The following is a 20,687-nucleotide window of genomic DNA, read 5'->3' on the forward strand; positions in this document are numbered from 1 at the left end:
AGAATAAAGAAATGAATAATAAAGAAGTCTTACCTGACATGCTGTTTCAGATGGCTTGATTTCTTATAGGCCTTACTACAGAACTGGCACTTATAAGGCCGGTCATTGCCCACCACCTCCAGGTACTGCTGGAAAGCCAGGCGAGGGTTCTGCGATGGGATGAGGCCTGTTAAACAACATGAGAACACGTGAATAAGGACTAGTGAGAATAGACATTTCAAGTTGTGTAGAAACACACAACACACTTGAAGAAACATAAGCAAGAAAGTGACTGAACAATGCAATGCAAAAACACCAGAGAAAGAGTGTGTATGTTTACTATGAGGAAAAATAGATACAACACTACCCTATGTGCCTGCCCACACATGCTCTTACCAAAGTCAGTGATGAGGATGGGTTCCTGCAGGGGAATATCAGGCAGAGGTAGATTACTCTTTGACACTTTGGCTTTGTTGGTTTTCCGTGGAAATTTGTGTTTCTTCTGCTGCAGGCTTTTGAAGTGAGAAGCAATGTGTGTCTTCCTGTGGCCTGATGTACGAAAGATCTTGTCACAGTGAGGGCAGGGGAAAGGACGCACACCTGGGGAGAGCGGGTAAAAACAGCACTTTTGGAGAATTAGTATTTAGAGAATTAGACTGATTCTGAAATGTGTACTTTGATACACACATCAAAAGATTATATGATATATATAAGAATCTAAGAGTTACTATCCCTAAGCCAATCTAAACAAATAATATGAAACTCACACATAAACCAAAAATGTTAGCTCTTATAATTTTATTAAATTTTTGGCTACAAAAGGTTACAAAGCCTTTTAGTTACCAGGAGACAATATATATTTCTATGGAACCAGATTACAGCACAGGAAAATGTGACAAAGATATGAAACTGCATAAGCACAAAGCCTAACATCATACTTATCAAAAGCCTTCGCTTAGAGCGAACACATTATCAAACACCTAACATAGACAGTGCTATTACATAGTAATTAGAGGGACAAAAACTAATGCACAAATGCACATGATAATCAAACTGTTACAGTTTTGTTTATTCACACTAATGCTGACATTTCATGTCCAGGGGAAGATACTTTAAGGTAGGTTCTCTAAAAAGAGGCAAATACAGAATGATCACAAGCAGCACCGATTTATTTACACAGGTCCAGCTTTTGTAATCTGCTATATAATTTATCATATAACATATAGCTAAATACCAACTGATAGAGGCTGCAATTAAAATGAAAACATAATGTTGAAGGCTCATGTATGTCTCATTTAACTAATGCAAATAGGGATTACGTTGGCATAACAGTTGTATGATGTGACAGAAGGAATAAGCCAGTAAAGTGAAAAGTGCGTTCAAATGTTCATTTCATTTTGGCTTTAAGTGTAACCCTTTCATAAAGTGGACCTGCTTCTCACCTGTATGCAGTCGCATGTGTACCTTCATGCTTCCAGAAGTGGAGAAGCACTTCAGACAGCACTGACACTCAAAGGCCTTGATACCCGTGTGCGTTTTCATATGTGCAGTGAGGGTACTCTTGACAGCAAAAGCTCTGAAGCACTGTTTGCACTTGAAAGGCTTCTCGTGGGTGTGAATGCGGATGTGGCGAACAAGGTCACTCGGTTTCTTGAACTCCTTGGAGCAGTATGGACAGCCATGCCAGCGAACACCATTCTCTTCCCTAATGGAGCCTGGAAGGAAAAACAACAAACAAAAGTGAAGCACCTGTCCGTTGCTTGTGTCAGTTGAATGGTGCTGCAGCTCAAAGCTGTTTTCATTTGTCTTCTTTGAAAATAAATGATTATTCTTTTTTATAACATTTAAAAAATGATAAATTTGCTGATTTAATTTGAACAGCAGCCGGTAAACAAAGGCATTATTCTATGATCATATGAATGCAGAGAAGCAAAACTTTTTAATGTATTTTCAATCTGCAAATGTTCAGTAATTTACTAAGTTAATATACTAAACTCATTAAATGGTTATATGAATTGTAATTGGAAGATTGTAATTGGATGTTTTTGTTGATCCATTAATGGATTTAGTGAGTAATCTTTTCTGTAACCGGGTTTTCTGTGAGGATTTTTCCAAAGAATAAAGTAAAGTTAATCAGTAATTACGAAGCCCGTTGAACTTCAAAACTAATTCACAAGGAGTCGAAAACTCAACTCACAAAATTTACCTCCTACCTGGCATTTGTATAGGTTTCTTGAAAATGCTCCTTTTCTTCTCCCTGATGGGTTTGTCTGAACCTTGTACTTTCTTGCTTTCTACCACGGTGCCCTCGGTGGTCTGGCTCTGTGAGTCTCTGGATGTGGCATCACCCTGCGGCTGGACCACACTCAGCCCACTGTTCTCCAGAGCTTGCTGCAGAAACAACAGACATCTGCTCACAGGCCACAACATAAGCTTAAATATGCTTTCAAGTACAATAAACTGCATTTACGGATATCATAAAAACAAATCCCCACACATAAATTCGAAAGAAAAAAAAAAAAATATTAAAGCTAATCATGCTATGGATTGGTATTATTATATATGAGGTATGGCTTGGCAAATACTGACAATACAGCCAGGTCTGAAGCAAAAGCTCCTTTATAATCAAACCCTATTTTGTTGTGGAGCAGAAGCTCTATTCAACTCTCCCGCAGTACTCATTCATAAAGATTCCTGGTACAAAGGCATTAATATACTGTGTTCTTTCACCTGGATGGACCGCCCACTGTGACAAATCCTGCCATTCAGTCACCAAAAGAGAGCAGCTTTAGAGTGCATATGATCTGGGTTCAAACAAACGTCATTTAAGGGGACATTTTAGTGAGATTATGGACAACATTTTTTTTTTCTTTTCTTTTTTCTTTCTCTGTGTCCGAATACATTCCCACTGAGAGTCCTCCAATCGTCATCTAAATTTCTGTATAAATGGGTCCATCCTGGCTTTTTCAGCTGTAGACTGACAGTTTGCTGATGTTTGTGTGTGAATGATCTGTGCATTCAGGTTTGTGTGCTCTTCTGTCTAACTGCTAGGACATAAAGACGAGGAGAATTTTCCAAATGCAGAGCTTTTGTCCATCGTCATAACTTCTGGGTTTTCTTCTGATCATCTAATACATTTAGTGTGTCTGCGGTGTGTGTGTGTGTGTGTGTGTCTGTGTGTGTGTGTGTGTCCCTTGCTCACCTGCAAGATGTCCTGGTTGATGGCAGTTTCCATGACAATTGCTGGCTCTGGAGGTTGGGGCTGGGCTGTCTCCCCGCTGACCTGTTCAGACAGCTCTAGAAGTTGCTGGATGACATCTGTCACCCCCTCGCCGCCCTCTGAACCCCCCGGACCCTGACCTGTCGTCTCTGTCTCCTGTGGGAGAAGAAGAGGGGGAATGGAAGGAGAAAGAAGGAAGAAAGAAGTCGAGGACCAATGTGACAACGGGCCAGGACAGACCATAATCTGTAAGCTGATTAATTTTTATTAGGAATTCTGTGGAGCATAAAATAAGCAAAGCATTGGGTATTATCGAACCAAACGTTAATTAGTGTCTGCCTATGTCTGAATCATTGACTCATTGATACATCATGCATCACGCCAACAAAGACAATGACATACATACTGTCAGTGGTTTTGTTTACATATACAGTGTGAGCCTTTTTGGTTATGTGTGCATACACTCACCGAGCACATTAGAAGGAACAGCAAACTGATACTGGGTAGTTCCTCCCTTTGCTCTCAAAACAGCCTCGAGTTTTTGTGGCATGGATTCCACAATGTGTTACATAGACTTGCACTTTTATAGCGCTTTTCTAGTCTTACTGACCACTCAAAATGCTTTACAATACTTGCCACATTCACCCATTCACTCACACATTCATACATCACAGTCATACACTGATGGAGTAGCTATCAGGGGCAACATGGGGTTCAGGATCTTGCCCAAGGACACTTCAACAAGCGGCCTGGAGGAGACGGGGATCGAACCACCGATGTTCTAATTAGTGGACGACATTCATGCTGCCACTCTTTTGTTCTACGGGTTTTCTACTGGATTCAGATCTGTTGACTGAGGAGGCCACTGAAGTTCACTGAACTCATTGTCATGTTTGAGATTATTTTTTTATCTGTGCATTATCCTGCTGGAAGTAGCAAGTAGAAGATGGTAAACTGTGGCTATAAAGGGATGCACAACAATACTGAAGAGAGTTTATCAAAGGTACTGTAGCCTTTCTGTCAGCTCCAACCAGTCGTCCCATTCTCCTCTGACCTTTCTTATCAACAACGTGCTTCTGTCCACAGAGCTGCTGCCCTCTGGATGTTTTTGCTTTTTCCGACCGTAGTGTTTGAAAATTCCAGGAGATGAGCAGTTTCAGAAAAACTAAAACCAGCCCATCTGGCACCAACAATCCTGCCATGGTCAAAGTCACTGAGAGCACATTTGTCCCCATTCTGATGTTTGATGTGAACATTGACTGAAGCTCCTGACTTGTGTCTGCATGATTTTATGCATTGCACTGCTGCCAAATGATTGGCTAATTGGATAACTGCATGAATATGAAGATGTACAGGTGTTCCTTATAAAGTGCTTGGTGAGTGTGTGTGAAAGGCAGCATTTAAACATCACTCAACTGCAAATAATAATAAATTATAATTAATTACAGAATAATTACAAAATAATGTTGACACATTATTACCATTGTTGTAGACAAAGGAGACCATCAGTGAGAAGACTGGCAGGCTCTACACTGCACTTTAGACTCCATGCCAGCCCAAATTTGGCAGAAGATCTGCTTGATTGGTTTATGGCAGAAGGGAAATTGTTAAACAGCAGAGGAGAGTGCTGCTCTTTCAGTGGAAATGAAGCTGAAGATTTTTGAGTTTTTGGCAATGGAGCATAATGAAATGCCAATAAAACAAAATAATCAGCACTGTTATCTACCAGTAAAGAGCAAAATGAAAACCTGTTTTCTCTAAGCAACAAAAAAGCAGCGTGCAGGGAAAATAAAAGCTTGAATTTTTACAAACACAAGCACGAATTATACCTTGGCTGCGAGATGAAAGCTACCAACTATCATGACAATAGACTTGTTTGAAGCAACCAAAGCAAGGAATCAAGTATTTAACAACCATATACCCTTGTTACCTTGTTTGTACCTGTCACGTTTCCATAAAAAAGAAAATTAAAAGTACTAAATCTCATTCACAGTCAAAACTGAGTGATAGTGACTTACTTCTTAACGAAGGAAAAAAAACAACTGTAAAATGAGATCGTGAAATTGTCTGACTTTAAGCAGGAGTGAAAAATGTATTAAACTAAGTAAAAGAAAACTGCCAAAGTAATTGTTTCAATACGGCTGTTAGCCACTGACATTACTTGAGAACCTCAATCTCTCTCTCCGTGATGGGAAACAGAGCAGCTGACTTCAGTACTAACATAAATCATAACTAATTGTGTCGCGAGAATTTTAGTATATCTCATTATCCAGCAGAGTGAAGAGACTGAATTTACTTGATTGTGTTCAAAGTTGATGCCGTGGTTAGAAAGGGTAACAAACACTTTGTTCATGTTTTCTACATGGTGCTCTCTTACCGGAGTGCTGGATGGGACCTCAATCACAGAGATGTGCATTTTGCTGATGTGGGCGTTCAGACTGCCCAGCTTCTTAAATACACAGCTGCAGTCCATGCACGGAAACAGCGGAACCCCTTTAGTCTATAAGAGTACATACAAAAAAAAACAAACAAACACAAACAAGACACTGAATACTGCCAATTAAAACAAGCTTCATATAGTAATTAGTTGAAGTTATCATATATTACCTTAAAGACATAAACATACTGCATTTGGTCTGTCCTCAGTAGTCGGAAAAAGTGTCAGAAAAATTGTCAAAGTTCTGTAGGGTGTAGGGTGATCATTAGTACCCAGTGATCACCAAATGAACTCAAAACATAATGGGAAATCGTAACTGCTGGATGCCAGAAATACACTTCACTCTTTGCTCTTGTTAGAGGTGTTGGCATAAAGGCGGTTTCATCAAAATTCACAGTTTCATAAAGAAATTAAAGTTACGTTGATATATTAGCTTTTTTCCTGGTACTGGTAAAGGTGTGGACTTTCATTTACACGTATAAATGAGTACTCACACCTCTAGAGTCAGTTATTATTATCTGTAATAATATATGTAGGAATAATGAACTGTTCTCTTGTGAATTACCCCACCTGGTGGCTCCTTATTTCTTCTATTACGATGTAAACAATTCAAATTGGCATGAACTAATATATGCCATAAGTTATATTTACTTCAAGACCTAAGACATAATATTTATATTTATATCTGTCAATCTTAGTAATAAGTGTCAGTCCTGTGACGACCACTGAATATGAATTGGGAATGAGGCGGTGTTGATGTTTGGATGGAAAACAGTGGAGTTTGTTGAATTTGCCTGAGGGGAGCTTCGGGGAAGCAAATGTCCAGAGAAGATACAGGGACATTTGATTGGGTTTGGCAGATTTTTGGAGTTTCAACCTTCCCCCTAGGGATCCTGCAAACTGTGCAGGCGTGAGTAAGATGCTGAAAAATAGTTTGAAAACTGAAACATGAAGATATCCATAACTGAATGACAGTAAATGGAAGGGGGACAAAAAAGTTTTATATGACGCTAAAAAAAAAAAATTGTCCAAAACCTTTTAGAAATGTGAGAGCAGTCAAACAAATCTACAAGAACAAATGGGACTTGAGTGTGTAAGTATGAGGGAAGTTGATTGCTTTTCCATGCAGAAGAAAACGCAGGTGAAGAGGAGGATCAGCGTCAGTGGACAGGGACTGTTTACAGGAAGTGAAGATAGCGTGAAGATGGTTGAAGGCCTGAGCCACTAGAGGGGATGAATCTGGAGTGTTTTTGTGAAAGCATGAGGGGATAAGAAAGAGCTCCAGCAAGGTGTTCTCAGCGCCATGATGACGAGCTCTATTCGGCAGCTGGCTTCAGGATGAGTGTGAACATACAACAAACATTTGGGAAAAGATGGATGGACACAGGAGGAGTGTAATTTCTCATGGGTCCTAGAGGTGTGTTTTCATGGTAGTGGTAATCATGATGTGAGAGCAAAGGACTGTGAAAGATTTCATGAAGTGGCAGTGAGGAGAGTGAAAGCAGACATGGCAACAATGACGAAAAGGTCAGCACAGAAACCCAGTCTATGGAGACAGAAGAGGGAGATGACGGAACTCATGAATATAGATAGGAAGAGGATTTTAATAAGTCATGTTCTGATGTGATTCTGTGCGTGAGGTTTAAACATATTTGATGGTTGATGTAACAAGGGAGATTTGGGAATAAGAGATATTTAAAATCGTTTTATCATTGTATACTGTTATTTTTTCAGGAAATTGAGGGCAGCAAGTTTAGTGTAGTCACACATTAAGGAAGAATGGAGGGTAAGATGGGGATAAACTATTTTTTTTTTTTAAACTGTAGAAAATAAAACCCAAGCCCAGAGTCTTGGTTGTGTTGATGCATTATTTTTATTGTTCCGTGGCATTAAATAATAACTAGAATATTCAAGTGTGTTTGCTTATGGCAGCCAGTCCATGTGAACAAAGAAAAACAGGTTACAATGTCTTAAAATGTAAATTGTTTGCATAAGAGATATATCAGAGTTGTATCTTAAGTTCAAGCACTTAAAGAAATTCAAGTGTTGAAAACTGAGAGCGGTTGAAATCAGTTAAGGTGTCAGTTGTACAAGGTGAAAGCAGATGAAAGCAGTTGAAGCGTTCAGTGAATTTGAAGCACTGAAAGGGTTTGAAGTGTGAAGAGCTGGCCGGCTTCTTTCTCACATCCACACAGCTGAAGGATCGACTGGATGTGACTGTCAGATTATAGGCTTAAGAAAGTTACAGAAATGGTCGGACACGGATCTGCTTAAAGTGATAGTTCGGGTTATTTGACGCGGGGTTGTGTGAGGTAGTCATGCATAGTCAGAGTGTTACCTGCAAGTATATATATTTTTCTCTACCGCTGAACTACCGTTTTCCTACGCACAAGTGAACCTACAGCGCGCACTGTATTATGCCGCAGCTGCAGGTCAGCTGAGCGAATCAGAAAGAGCTAAACTTCACTTTGCTTTGATGGGAAGATAAAGCACTGAGAATATTCTAAATGAGATGCACCTTTAAATTGGATATTGGATTGTTGCGGCCGGCCCCGTGCACAGGAGCACGGCGCTCTGCCTCTGTGTCGGTGCTCCTGGCTGCTTCTCTAAACCCACACTCTTGGAACTGCTAATGAATTACTTACAATCTATATACATAAAGCAATTAAAGGGCAGACAACTACAGACTCAAATTTTAAAATCTGTACATCACTTTCTGAGTTGCAGTGTTTTGAGGAAGCTTCATGCTTTATGACTCACATGACATTCAAATGCCAAAAATTCACCAGAGTAGGGCTTCATATAAAATTGAGATTGCTGAATTGTTAGTTTATAAATAAACATACAATTCTTTAATGAAAAAACAAACAAAGTAAAAAGAGGTCAACTTTCCACTTATGTTTGTAGACTCATATTCCTCAGCAGATCACAGATTAATCGAAAAACAACTTTTTCTGTCCGAATTTGTGATGAGCAAAGATTTTAGATGCCGTTCATATCCGGACAGTGTCTCAACATGCCTACACCCTACATGACCAAACACTTAATTGGATTTAACCATGATCATTTTTACTCCCATTGATCTTTAGTATGCATTGGCTCACAAAATCTATTGCAAATAATGCCTGACCATGATTTATTCATAACGTCAAAAGGACAAACTCTATCTGGAACAGGAAAGCTGAAGAACACTTGCGAAAATTAGATGCATTATTCAAACTATTCTGCTGTTTGGCTTTCCAGAGGTAATTCAATCATCTGGCCCCATCACAGGCTTTTAGCAGGGAACACACAATCATGTTGGCAAGCGAGAAAAAAAAATACATTCATACTTCAATTCGTTCGTACCTATTTTGTTAAAAAAAAAAAAAGAAAGAAAGAAAAAGAGAAAGTGTAAGAAAAAGTGAACTCAGCAGCCCGTTTCACCAAATGAACCACTCAAAGAAAATGACCATGTAACGTTTTGTGTAAATGTACAAACACTTTTTCTGTGTACTGGAACACAAGGGAAAACCATCAATCAAATATGTACTGAAGTATGAAATCAAGCTGGCCGCTCAACACAGTGAATTCAGTGTGAGGCTTTTTATTCAGATTCAAGTCAATTCTAAAAGAAGGACCATTAAAAACTCCCACACTGGTGCGATGAGGTGCACATGTGTTTGTATGGTCGCAACAAATTTGCTGTCTTTCTTTGTCAGATGTATAACTAAGTCAGCAGCTTGAAAGTCATTTTTGTTCATTACATAAGTACAGATATTTATAAAGTAATTCCAAATTTGGGGATTATAACCTATGAGAGACATTGACTCTTTTATGGTCTACAGTTAAAGATTACTGTGTTTCATTATGTATATATCTGCTGTGATTCACACTGCCTTATTAATGTTTCCTGTACATGATCTTAATAAATACTACACCTCTTAAAGTTTTTAACTTTACAGGATGTGGAGTTTAGATTTCTACCTTCTCGTTGAAACATGTGACAGTTTAGCATGTGTGTGGTCCACTTTTCCAAAGTGCCTACTTACAAAAATAGTTTCTCTAAAAAAAGGATGTAATCTTATATGTAGCCTCAATTCATGCTACAAAAACACAATCACTAGAAGTATACTCTGTTGCCAGTTTATTAGGTATACCTGGCTAAAACAAAAAAAAACAGAGGTTTCTGTTATTTAGCCTTCCTCACTGATATAAATGGCATGAACAAAATAACAGAAACGCCTAAAACACCAGTATAACACAATGCAGTTCAATGGCATCACAAAATCCAGCCTCTAAAGTGAGTTATGGCAGGACATCTCTATTAGACTGCATTAGTTTTAGCTAAGTGTATTCATTACATTATCTGAAATCACCTGGGACAGATCCATAGAGTAGCCTGACTGGGATACAACATTTGCCACTGAAGAATGTGTTATGGGAAGTCACAGATCTTAACTAAGAAGACTCTACAGCCGGAGTAGCGTCTCTCCTGGGCTGTGCTTAGGCACAGTGTTGCCTGTGATGGACACTGACAATGCTAAAAAGCCGATGTTTAGCTAGCACATTATTTACCATGTTCACATGTAACATTAGCTAATTAGCACTGAATACAAAATATAGCTGAGGCTGATGGGAATGTCATTAGTTTTGCAGGTGTCGAAAACCAATTATCAATGTTATTTAGGAAAACAGGCGCCACTCCCACCACTATCAATCCACCCTTTAACGGGCTTTGTTAACAAACGCTACAAATGGACATCCACACACAGCAGAATTCATTATCTGTCAACATGAACATTTGGGTACCTAGGGAGGACTTTGATGTGAACAATTCTTTAGACCTTTCAGCCACGGTTTGGGACTAAGAGGAAGTGACCACAGTGACAGAGCACCATTAGAGACCAAAGTCCAGGCTAAATTAGGATGGATAAATGAGGAGGGCTCTATAAAATTGGCTGCTGTGAAGTGCTTACAAAGACGAAAAACCAAATGAGGAAAAAAGAGCTGCAATTTCACCCCATTCCTTTTCCAGCAGACAAACAATATGGCACGGTGTCCTGCTGCATTCGGTGTAACAAGCTGGGAGCAGGAGGGTTGGCAATTTAGTGCGTGAGAGAGGGAGGTGCACAAAAAGAGACCACAATGACCAAAACAACCAAAAAGAGATGACCGTGGAATACCAAAGCCTGGTAAGATACTTTAGTAATTATCTAAAATCAATCAAGTTTTACAAGGAACTGATTCATTATAAAGAGTCACAAGCCAAACAGTCGTATTTTATAAGATTATAATTTCACAGTTTCACGTGTAAAATCTTAGTCTGTGAAAAGTAAATCATAACTATAGCTTTCAGTTAAGTTGGCTGGAGTAAAAAGTAGTTGGTGGAGTAGTTGGTTTAATACACTAAAAGTAAAGTAAATACACTACTAAGTAAATACACTAAAAAACCAAACCACTAAAATAAAGGTATCTGTCTGTATTTTGATTTTCTCAACAACCGTATCGTTACCGTATATCACACAGGAGATGTGCAAGGAAAAAAAGAAGGGAACAACTGAACCAGAAAAACCTGGTGTCATTTGAAAGGCCTCATTAACAAATCTCTCTCCAATTATAGTAGCAATGATAGCAACAGCTGCAATCAGTTGCCCTGATCTCAAGTTTCTCACAGGTATTTAAAGAAAGTCCCAAAATAAATGGCAAAATCAATTCTCATTCATTTAGCATATTCAATCCATTCAAGAACCTGACAGGGGAACATCTGCTCGTCTGTTTAACGAATAAATAAATAAATAAATAAGATTTCAGTGAGAAATATGCAAAGGTTCCTCCTGCTTCCTCTGTCTTACACAGATAATAAAAGCTGCAGGAATCAAAAGAACTGAGACGGAACATAATCTCTCAGTTGTCACAACACTCTACACAACACTTTATTTCTAATTGTTTCTCAGTTCTCAGAGGATTCAAGTAGTGATGGATCTGTTGCACATGCCTTTCTCGTTCCTTCAGTGACGGAAACTGAATACATGAAAGTGAAATGAAAGTGCACTATAACAAAACACAAATCTTTTTACACTGTTACAAAACAGCTGTTTGTTTTTGGAAGCCAATGATATTGCTATGATACCCAACTACACAGATGGCATCACATCACACACAGATATTTCCAATACAGAATTTGAAGATTGAAATCTGTATTTGAACCTCTAGTACTGTGCTCTTACCTCAGAATGAACTCTCTGAACGTGGGAGTGCAGGTTCCCCTTCTGGGAGAAGGAAGCGGGGCAGAACATGCAGAGGTGAGGTTTCTCTCCAGTGTGTCTCACCATGTGAGTCTGCAGCACCACCTTCTGGTTGAAAGCCTTGCCGCAATGTGTGCACTTGTAGGGCCTCTCACCTGAGGAGAAGGGCAAGGTCAGGTCAAACAGGAGCTCTCGAGAGGCTGGAATTGTAATTTCTAGAATCTAAATGAATAACTTCAAAATAAAATGAAAATAGTGATGGCTGGGAGCCTCTTTAAGATATCCTCACATATCACTCTCTCCTGTTAAATTCGGACTATTCACAGCAGCGTTTGAGGCAGGTTACAGCAGTGGATCATTAAATGATTGTGACATCTTTTGAGCAGAATTGACTTTAAAAAACTTACTTGAATGTTTGAATTTTGCTAAAATTATGTTGTTTCCTTGACCGTTTCAACAGAGTTTGACATTTTTTAAATTAACTTAATAATTTAGCCAGAAAAAAAACTACATGACACCCCCCCTAACCCCCCCTCCATCGGTCACCCCCATGGTTGTGTCAATCTTTAGGACTTAATAACTTAATAATACTGAACAAATCCACTATTGAGTCTGTTCTTATAGTAATGCATATTAAAATAGCTCTAATTTCAATATCAGTTTGACTATGCAAATTTGTCACAATGGCACCAACAGAAGGACATCTCTGGTATTATTGTTTTACGCCTGAATAAAGATAACTGAAATACAGTCTTACCAACTCCTCTGTGAGTCAGAGAGAGAGAGAGAGAGAGAGAGAGAGAGAGAGAGAGAGAGAGAGAGAGAGAGAGAGAGAGAGAGAAAGCAAGAGAGAGAGAGAGAGCATATTGTGTCTATGTGTGTTTCTGTAGTTTCCCAAAGTGACTCTTGACCTCATCAGCTTAAGGGCTGTTTGAGATTCGAAGCACAGAGGAATCAACTCCATCCACCATTACTCATACAGCCAACCAGCAGAGCAAACAAATTAACATGTGGATGATGTGTAAACAACATGTGGGTGGAAGCCACTGGCTACATTGCCTGAACTCGGGCGGCTGAACAACCGCAGAGAAACACAAGAATATTAGAATTTAAGCAGCATATTGAAATTCAACCCACACAACATCTCTGCATGGCAGCTAAATGATAAATTGAGCTAAAACGGAGAGAAATGGAGTGTGAACACAGCATACCACTCAGGAGTCAGTGGGCTTATGTCTGGAGTCAGAGTATCGAAGAAAACTTAATCAGAGAAAGTTCAGTTTAGAAAAACAAATGTGAGTCTTCAGTTATGCAATACTGCCTAGAATCCAATTTAGGAGCCATTAAAAAAATGAAATCAAAAGAGAAAACTCACAACTCTCATTTTTGTGCCTGCACTGCCCACACGCCCACAAACTCTCCTGCTGCGCCCACAACATACGGCTTTGGGACGGCAGGTTATTGTTGAGCCTGATGCCACATCCCACCCATACCTTGGAAAAGATCCCCCTCAAGTTTTGTAGAACCTGCAGACCAGCATCGTCCACTTGGGAGCTTTTACAGTAATTCCTCTGAGCCTGACTCAGTGGATATGCATTACTGTATATCTCCATAACCTACACATATCATCCCGCTTCAGTGCTTTTCACTCACCTGTGTGTATTCGTATGTGTCTGACGAGCTGGCTGGGCTTTTTGAATGCTTTTCCGCAGTGATGGCAGCTGTTTGTGAACCCACTGCGATCAATGTTTTTCTTGTAGTTTCTGGAGCTAGAGGTGAGCGGCCTGAGGAATGAGTAAACACCAAAAAATGTCAAAATGCTTTTATATAACACGCACTGACAGAGGATCACAGGTAATTATCAAAATCACAGCAATACACAATAATACACAAATCCTTTACATGTTTATAGTAATTTCTGCACCATGAAACAAAAAGGTGCAGCTGAAACTGTGACAGCACATGGTCACTTTGCATAATGTTTGCGCAGCAGTTTGTAGTCACCAATCAGATTTAAGTCGATTGAAAATATGAGACTGTGCAACACAAAAGACTCACACTTTGGTGTGACATCTTTAACAAAATGTGACTGAAAAGTTAATTTCTTCTCAGATGTGTAATCATCAATAATCTGATGTTTTTATATATTAACTTGTGGTGTTTTATATCTGTCTGACTGTATTGTTGGTTTAGGATTGATAGGACAAAGTGTTGTGTGACATTTCCTCCAGTTTCTCTTATTTTTGTAACTTTATTACATAGAAATTGTTTTTTATCATTTTTACATGCATCCGGACTATAGGTGCAAATTTGCTGTTGAGCTAACACTGCCATGTTTACATTGATGCCGTTAACATTAGCCTCGATTAATGTGCACTGTCTCATATAAACAAATAAGGTGCTAATCATTGCTTTCAAGAGCCCCTGCTCTTAGCTTTTTATACTGCTCTTTCTGATGGATTTGAACTGAAGTGAAGGCACATCGGCTGGAATTTCAACTAGATTCACTTTATTATACCAATTTTTTTTAGTTTCACAGTGCACTTAGTAGTGTTTTTATATTGCAGAGCATTGTACCACAATATACTGTCACATGCCAAATTCGTAGACTATGGATCTATGGTGTTTGACCATCTCAGTTGATTGGGTATTTTCTGATGCCTTCACTTGTCTGCAGTACTGACATTCTTTGGTCGCTAGTTTTAGATGCAATCACATGTACAGAATAAGATGCACTGATAACATCCTTCCAAGTTTTTCTTGTTATTGTTGCTGTTGCAAGTCCAGTTTTTGACCTTGGTAACGGCCTATAGAAGGTTTGCACACAGCACTGAGAACAGTTGCCCTTTTATAGGATTATTCGAACATTTACATATTGATGCTTGTGAAAAAAAGTGAATTCAGTTCACAAGGTTGAAGAAGAAAGTACAAATGTGCAGTTATTTCATTCCACTAAATGCCAAGACCGTCTGTGCGTGTCTACAGGCGGTCAACACACGCTTTTAGAAACTCAGATATTGTTGAGGGATGGAGGTTTATCCCTGACCACAGTTAGTGAATATTTTTCTCCATCAAAATGTTCAGGGAAATAATGCCTGCATCATGGAGGATTATACAAAAAATTTCAGTAGTGTCATTCTGTACAATTTGTAATGAAATCTGCTACTAGCCCACCTAAAAGATTTTCACAAGAATGTCTTTAGATTGTAAATTGCCTAGAACAAGATCCTAATACTTCCTTTTAATAGCTGTTAGACTCAAGCCGTTTTCTACCTGACACGATCAAATGTAATAAAGTAATGTGTGAATCCCTGTCTGACCTCATCTTGACATGACTCTTTGTGTGCTCCTTGAGGTGTGAAGATGTCTTGAACTCCTTTTCGCAGGTCTTGCAGGTATAGACCTTGATGCCCGACAGCTCCTTACGGTGCTCCTCCAAGTGCAGAGAGAGCTGGCTCTGGAGAACAAACTCATCTCCACACTCTGCGCAGATCAGATTCTGCAGGGGTTGTCACAAAGTAAAGAAAGGAGACAAAAAAAAAAGTTGTTTTTTTTTATACATACAGAAAGCAAATCATGACGGTTTTATGTTTGATAGGTGAGGGGACTAACCTCCTCCTTCTCGTGCAGCATGATATGAGATTTGAGGCTGGCGATGCGGGAGAACTTCTTATTGCAAACGGGGCAGGTGAAGTCAGAGGTGGTGTGTGTGGACTTGTGGAGGGTGAGGTTGAACTCAACGTTAAATGTCTGTGGGCACAGGTCACATCGATGGGGCTGCAAAGGAAAAGAAGACGACTTAAATAACTCAAATAAACAGTGAATAATGCAAGTCTAATAGACCTCACACCTCTCTCTGCAATACAGTCCTAACTCTTACTCCCGCTGGAGACAGTGTGGACAGACAAACCAGATGGAGTCCGTATTGCATTACAGTCAGTCTGTAACTTTAACTGACTGAAGCAACTACATTTGCTGTGACAGAAAAGACAGAAAACCGCAGTACTTAAGTACAGAATATCTCCAGAGAACGTAAAAAAATATTTCTAATGAGGCACAAATAGCTCCAATATTAAATTCCATTTCTATAAGAGGAGCCGACTGACTTCATTTCAGAGTTTTTTCTGAATCGTGTGATGGCGGAGAGTAACACACTGACACCGGTGAGTCTCAGTCAGACTGGCAGACCCCTTGGGCACCGCGCTTCAGTCTAGAGAAAGTGCCAGTGTAGGTGAAGACAGTGGCCTTGAAATTGAAATGGCCCACAACTATTGGTAGAGGTGCAACTGAAGTGAGATGTCATATTTTCATTCCAAAAGAGACGGTCAGGAGAAGTGACCAAAGCAGAGAGTTTCCCTTACTCAACGTTCTTGTTAATAGCATGGAGTGAAAAACCAAGCCCCTTAGTTTCAGTAAAGAGAGAGAGAGAGATGCAGCGAGACAGCAAGTGAGTGTACGTGGATCTCAAAAGGGGAGAAGGCAAAAGATTTGAAAAGATGTGAGTGTTGCTGGAGCTATAAGCAACTGCTAAATGGAGAGACTCAGCAACGATAAAAACTTGCATTACTCAGCTTTAATTACTGCACATTTATTCTGCTTGTGTACTTTTAAAAACATGCATTATTAATTAGAAAACATGATTTTCCCCAATAAAAAAACATCTGTTGCTCCTTAGAGGAATAAGTTCCCACACAAATCAGTCCAGTCACTCTGCCGACTCCAAGAGAGTCACATCATCACACTGTAGCGCCTTGATGGGCAGTAACATCCTTCACGCAGTATGTCAACACATGATAATTATCATACATTATAAAGCGTGATCTGCCTCCAAGAATGAAAAATTAGCAGCACCCTTTGACTCATTTGATGACTCAAGCGCTATTAATGTCTCTGAGTTACTGCAATGTTTATTTTAGGATTTCCCTATGTAGGAGCACATAAAGTGGTAGGAGGGAATGGAAATTGATTCAAATAGCCACTGAATCAGATTTACTATTACTGGCAAGTGACCGCTGCAGCAGACTGTGGCTGTGAGTCAACATCTAGTAATATTGACAGTGCTATTCAAGACAGTTATTGACCAACACAGAGTGTGAGACCCCAGCCAGGGGTGGTGAGGTGGGGTTGGATAAACAACTTCTTCCCTTCTCAGCAAAATTTCAGTTTCAGTTCTGCTGTAAATTCTCTATAGCAACAAAACACAAAAAAAGAACAACAATGCAATGCAGCAGCAGTAAATGTATGCATTTTTCCCTTGAATAACTCATAGTAAATCCAGTCAGCAGCCATTCACATATTCTTATCAAGTGAGTTTAAACATTTGAACAACTACTAAAACTCTTGCATACTGATTTTCCATTCCAGCAGGTTTGAGATTGTGTCACTGCAGGTCCATGACAGTTTCCACTATTCAAACTTCAGAAGCAAAGATCATGCGCTTTTGTGCTGCTTTGCTTTTGACAAGCACAACAAGACACATCTTGAACAACCCAGCATCAGGTCTTATTTGGCAGCAGTTTATTCAATCAGCTCAATTGAGGCTGTGCTCATTTACATCTTCAATATTAGTAAACACTCTGGTTAAGTGAAAGCATGTGGCAATACAAAATTGTGTGGATCTAATGTAATTGTGCATACGGGCGAGTAAATGACTCCAGATATGTCCTGCATGACAAAGATCCAGGACAATGTCCACCGTGGTGCTGGTTACAGAACGTTCCAGACATTTGGGGGCTGCCAAACAAGCAATGGCACCTGGTAGTTTAATATTTCTAGATTGTGAAAAATCATCTGGGCTGAAAAATCCAGGACACCTCCAGCTTTGACGATAAGCCGCTAGCTTGCACCAAATCCAACCTGTAGCTGGGACATCAATATGCCATCCATTTCGGATCCGACTACACCTAGTCAGTTATCATCTTCAGGTGAAATTGTGCAATTAGGAGTTTCCTCAAGTCCCACAAAGTGTTGAGTTTTTTGTTGTACTTTGTGAAGGTAATCCATAACAGGTTAACAACTTCACGGATGAGTCTTACTGCTGCTGTAAGGCTTGCATGCTTTCACCCCTACCTCCATCACATCTCCCATTTGTCCAGCTGCCTCGTGGTGCCTGGCTTTATATGACAGCATCTTGCTGAACTTTCTGATTGATAGGCACAACAAATATGAGCCTTTTCATCACAATTGGAAGTCAAACAGCTGTGATTCATTGGTGCTGTTAACTGCAGTGGAAATGCAATTACCCAATAAATATTTTGCTTCGCAGATCACATTTTATGTTTAATTACTATTTCAGAGCACTATGAAAACTACCCTGAAGGTGGCCTTATACAAAGCACTTAAATCTCAGTTGCTCCAGGGTAGCTGTTTTCAGGCCAATAATAACAGTGTGGTTCTACTGGGCACCTGTTTGACCAACAACAAATGGATGCAGTCCCACTAAGAGAAATTTGAATGTTTGAATGTTGTAAAAAATACAAAATACATGGGCAGATGCCATAGACCAAGCATGCTCTGCTTACTTTTTCTGGATAATTAAAGGTTAAAAACTGTTACACATTTACTTTTTTGTCATGGCTGACCGTCACCTCCGTGCTGCACTTGCCTTATCGTTGACCTCATGTTCACGGAGATGCTTCTGCAGCTGACTCTCAGTGGTGAAGATCTGACAGCATATCGTGCACGTCTTGTCCTTGAGCTCTCCATCACTGAAACTTTCCCCTTTAGTTTCACTGGGATCCGCATCTGATGAGAAGCACAACAGAGAACACTTCAATATCTTAATTTGGTTTTAGAGGCTTTCTCCTGACAGGAATAGTTCAAGTATAAGATAGAGTGCATCTTCAACTACACAGATGCTGTGCTCGGTGGCTTTACTGTTTGCATCTGAGTAGTGCTTTTTATACAGTACATCATATGACAATGCTCTCTGGAGAATTTCAAAGTAGTGCTAGATACTGAAGTGGCTGCATACTATGGACATGACCTGGCATCACCAGGCATCCGCATTAATTCGGTGTTCCTTGAAGTGCAGGAATGAGTATGAGTTTCAGAAATAAGTAGAATAGAATAGCAGTGGAAGCTAATAACCAAAGCTCATAATGAAAATAATAGTACTCAACTGAGCTTGCAGATATTTCTCCTATAATCAGTATTTTAAATTAGATTGTTTTCATTTAGATTAATGTGATATCCTTCCTACTTCAGACAATCATACCCACTAAAATATCAGAGCTTAGTGATACATTAGTCTACATTAGTCTAGTCTGATGTAGGTTTTGAAGGAAAATAAAGATTTTATAATTCAAAGGGGGGTTGAAATCAATGACAGAAACTATTCTATACTTTGATTTCACTATATTAGCTTAAAGTACACGGTACATTTACAGTCTCGGGAAAAGACAAGATTATTTCACGTTTCGGCTGGGAACCTGTTGTTGGGTATTCAACAGATTGGGCTCACAAGCTCATCTTCGCTGTCACGGCTACAGGCAAGACCAACTCAGTGTGTGCTTGATTTATAGGACACGAATCCAATGTGAAATTTGTGTTTGATGTGACGTTGTGTTGATTTTGTTGACAGCCAAGTTAGTTCACCCATCATCTGAATCACATGGTAACGTTACAGATAAGTTATCCGACTAACGGGTTAACATACTAAGCTAAATATTGTATTCCGATGCTTGCATCAACATGCTAGCAACCTGGATGCATTCCGATAACACATTTCAACACTTATTTAGGTCATGTTACTTCGTGAAAGTGACAACTTGTTCTGGCCATACACAACTGGTCCATCAGCAGCTGGACAGCCTCGCTACAGCGCTTCACGAGATCAAAGTAACAATGGACAATATTATAGCGTGTTAGCTGCGAAGCTAACGATAGCAAAGCGAGCTAGTTAGCAACAACAAGCTAACGACGAATTACAAACAAACAAATATAAGGTGTAAACAGTGTACATCAACTAACGTTATACGACATCGCGGTTCTTCCCCTTACGGACACCAATTTAGACTGGAAGCCAATAAGAAGAGGCACCGAAATGTTATTAATATCATTCCGCCTCAATCACTCCTTCGCCGCACAAAGCAAAGCCCACCCGCAATACTATATCCGGGGACTATATACACTACATTGAAGTGTTATTATATACGCTACAGAGATGTTTATCCAGTCAATAACAGGTTATTTGGATAGCCCATAATCGGTATTTTTTATTCGTTGCATTTTGGTACTTGTTACCTGTTTCGTCGTTGCTTTTAACTCTCAGTTTGCGAGGCCGGCCCCGCGGCATAGTTCCAGTACTCAGGGCGGGTGTGCTGTGAACGATTTGCTTTTCAAAATGGCGACTCTCGGTCATCTGTAGGCAGCGGCGTACCCATGAAGACACACAGCTGCACGGAGTAGGGAGACATCTACCGTTTGTATCATTGTACATGCATACAGGTACACACAAAAACAACAAGTTGTAGCTCTTCTGATAATGGGAGTGGGATAAGTTATAATTGTGAATAACTAATGAATGTCATATTTATAGTATGTGCACATTGATGGTGTACACCTGGTTATTTCTGTCATTTTGTTCTTCCTGTTGTTCTCAAATAATGTGGCTGAATCAAATGTAAATGCCCTACTTTGAAAATATGTAAGAAACATGTGCATACATTGGGGTCCAAAGGTCACAGACCACTTTCCCATCACCAACTCTAAGTTTTTAGTTATTTATGAGAATAACCTTTAAGGCACCTTTAGCCTTGCTGTTAGCTGTACTGTAAACCCTCAGGGGCCCTGAACGCCCCATGAGTCTGCCGGTTTTGTGCTA

General features: G+C 39.6%; 1 protein-coding gene across 1 annotated transcript in view; it reads right to left on the bottom strand.

Moving 5' to 3' along the window:
- Positions 1-20,225, bottom strand: part of LOC111658142 (zinc finger protein 236) — a 54,367-nt gene extending 34,142 nt beyond the window's left edge. The window contains exons 1-12 of the mRNA XM_023410559.2: positions 20,108-20,225; positions 18,468-18,607; positions 15,476-15,640; positions 15,184-15,362; positions 13,517-13,647; positions 11,846-12,018; positions 5,577-5,699; positions 3,182-3,355; positions 2,193-2,370; positions 1,422-1,694; positions 376-579; positions 34-166 (exon numbers count right to left, since the gene is read on the bottom strand). Of these exons, the coding sequence (XP_023266327.2) occupies positions 34-166; positions 376-579; positions 1,422-1,694; positions 2,193-2,370; positions 3,182-3,355; positions 5,577-5,699; positions 11,846-12,018; positions 13,517-13,647; positions 15,184-15,362; positions 15,476-15,640; positions 18,468-18,607; positions 20,108-20,225 (1,991 nt within the window). The remainder of the gene's footprint in view (positions 1-33; positions 167-375; positions 580-1,421; positions 1,695-2,192; positions 2,371-3,181; positions 3,356-5,576; positions 5,700-11,845; positions 12,019-13,516; positions 13,648-15,183; positions 15,363-15,475; positions 15,641-18,467; positions 18,608-20,107) is intronic.
- Between the last annotated feature and the right edge of the window lie 462 nt (positions 20,226-20,687).

The sequence above is a fragment of the Seriola lalandi genome, unplaced genomic scaffold (assembly GCF_002814215.2).
Source record: "Seriola lalandi dorsalis isolate HSWRI2012SDOR001 ecotype SW California unplaced genomic scaffold, Sedor1 jcf7180002054425, whole genome shotgun sequence".
Classification (NCBI taxonomy): Eukaryota; Metazoa; Chordata; class Actinopteri; order Carangiformes; family Carangidae; genus Seriola; species Seriola lalandi.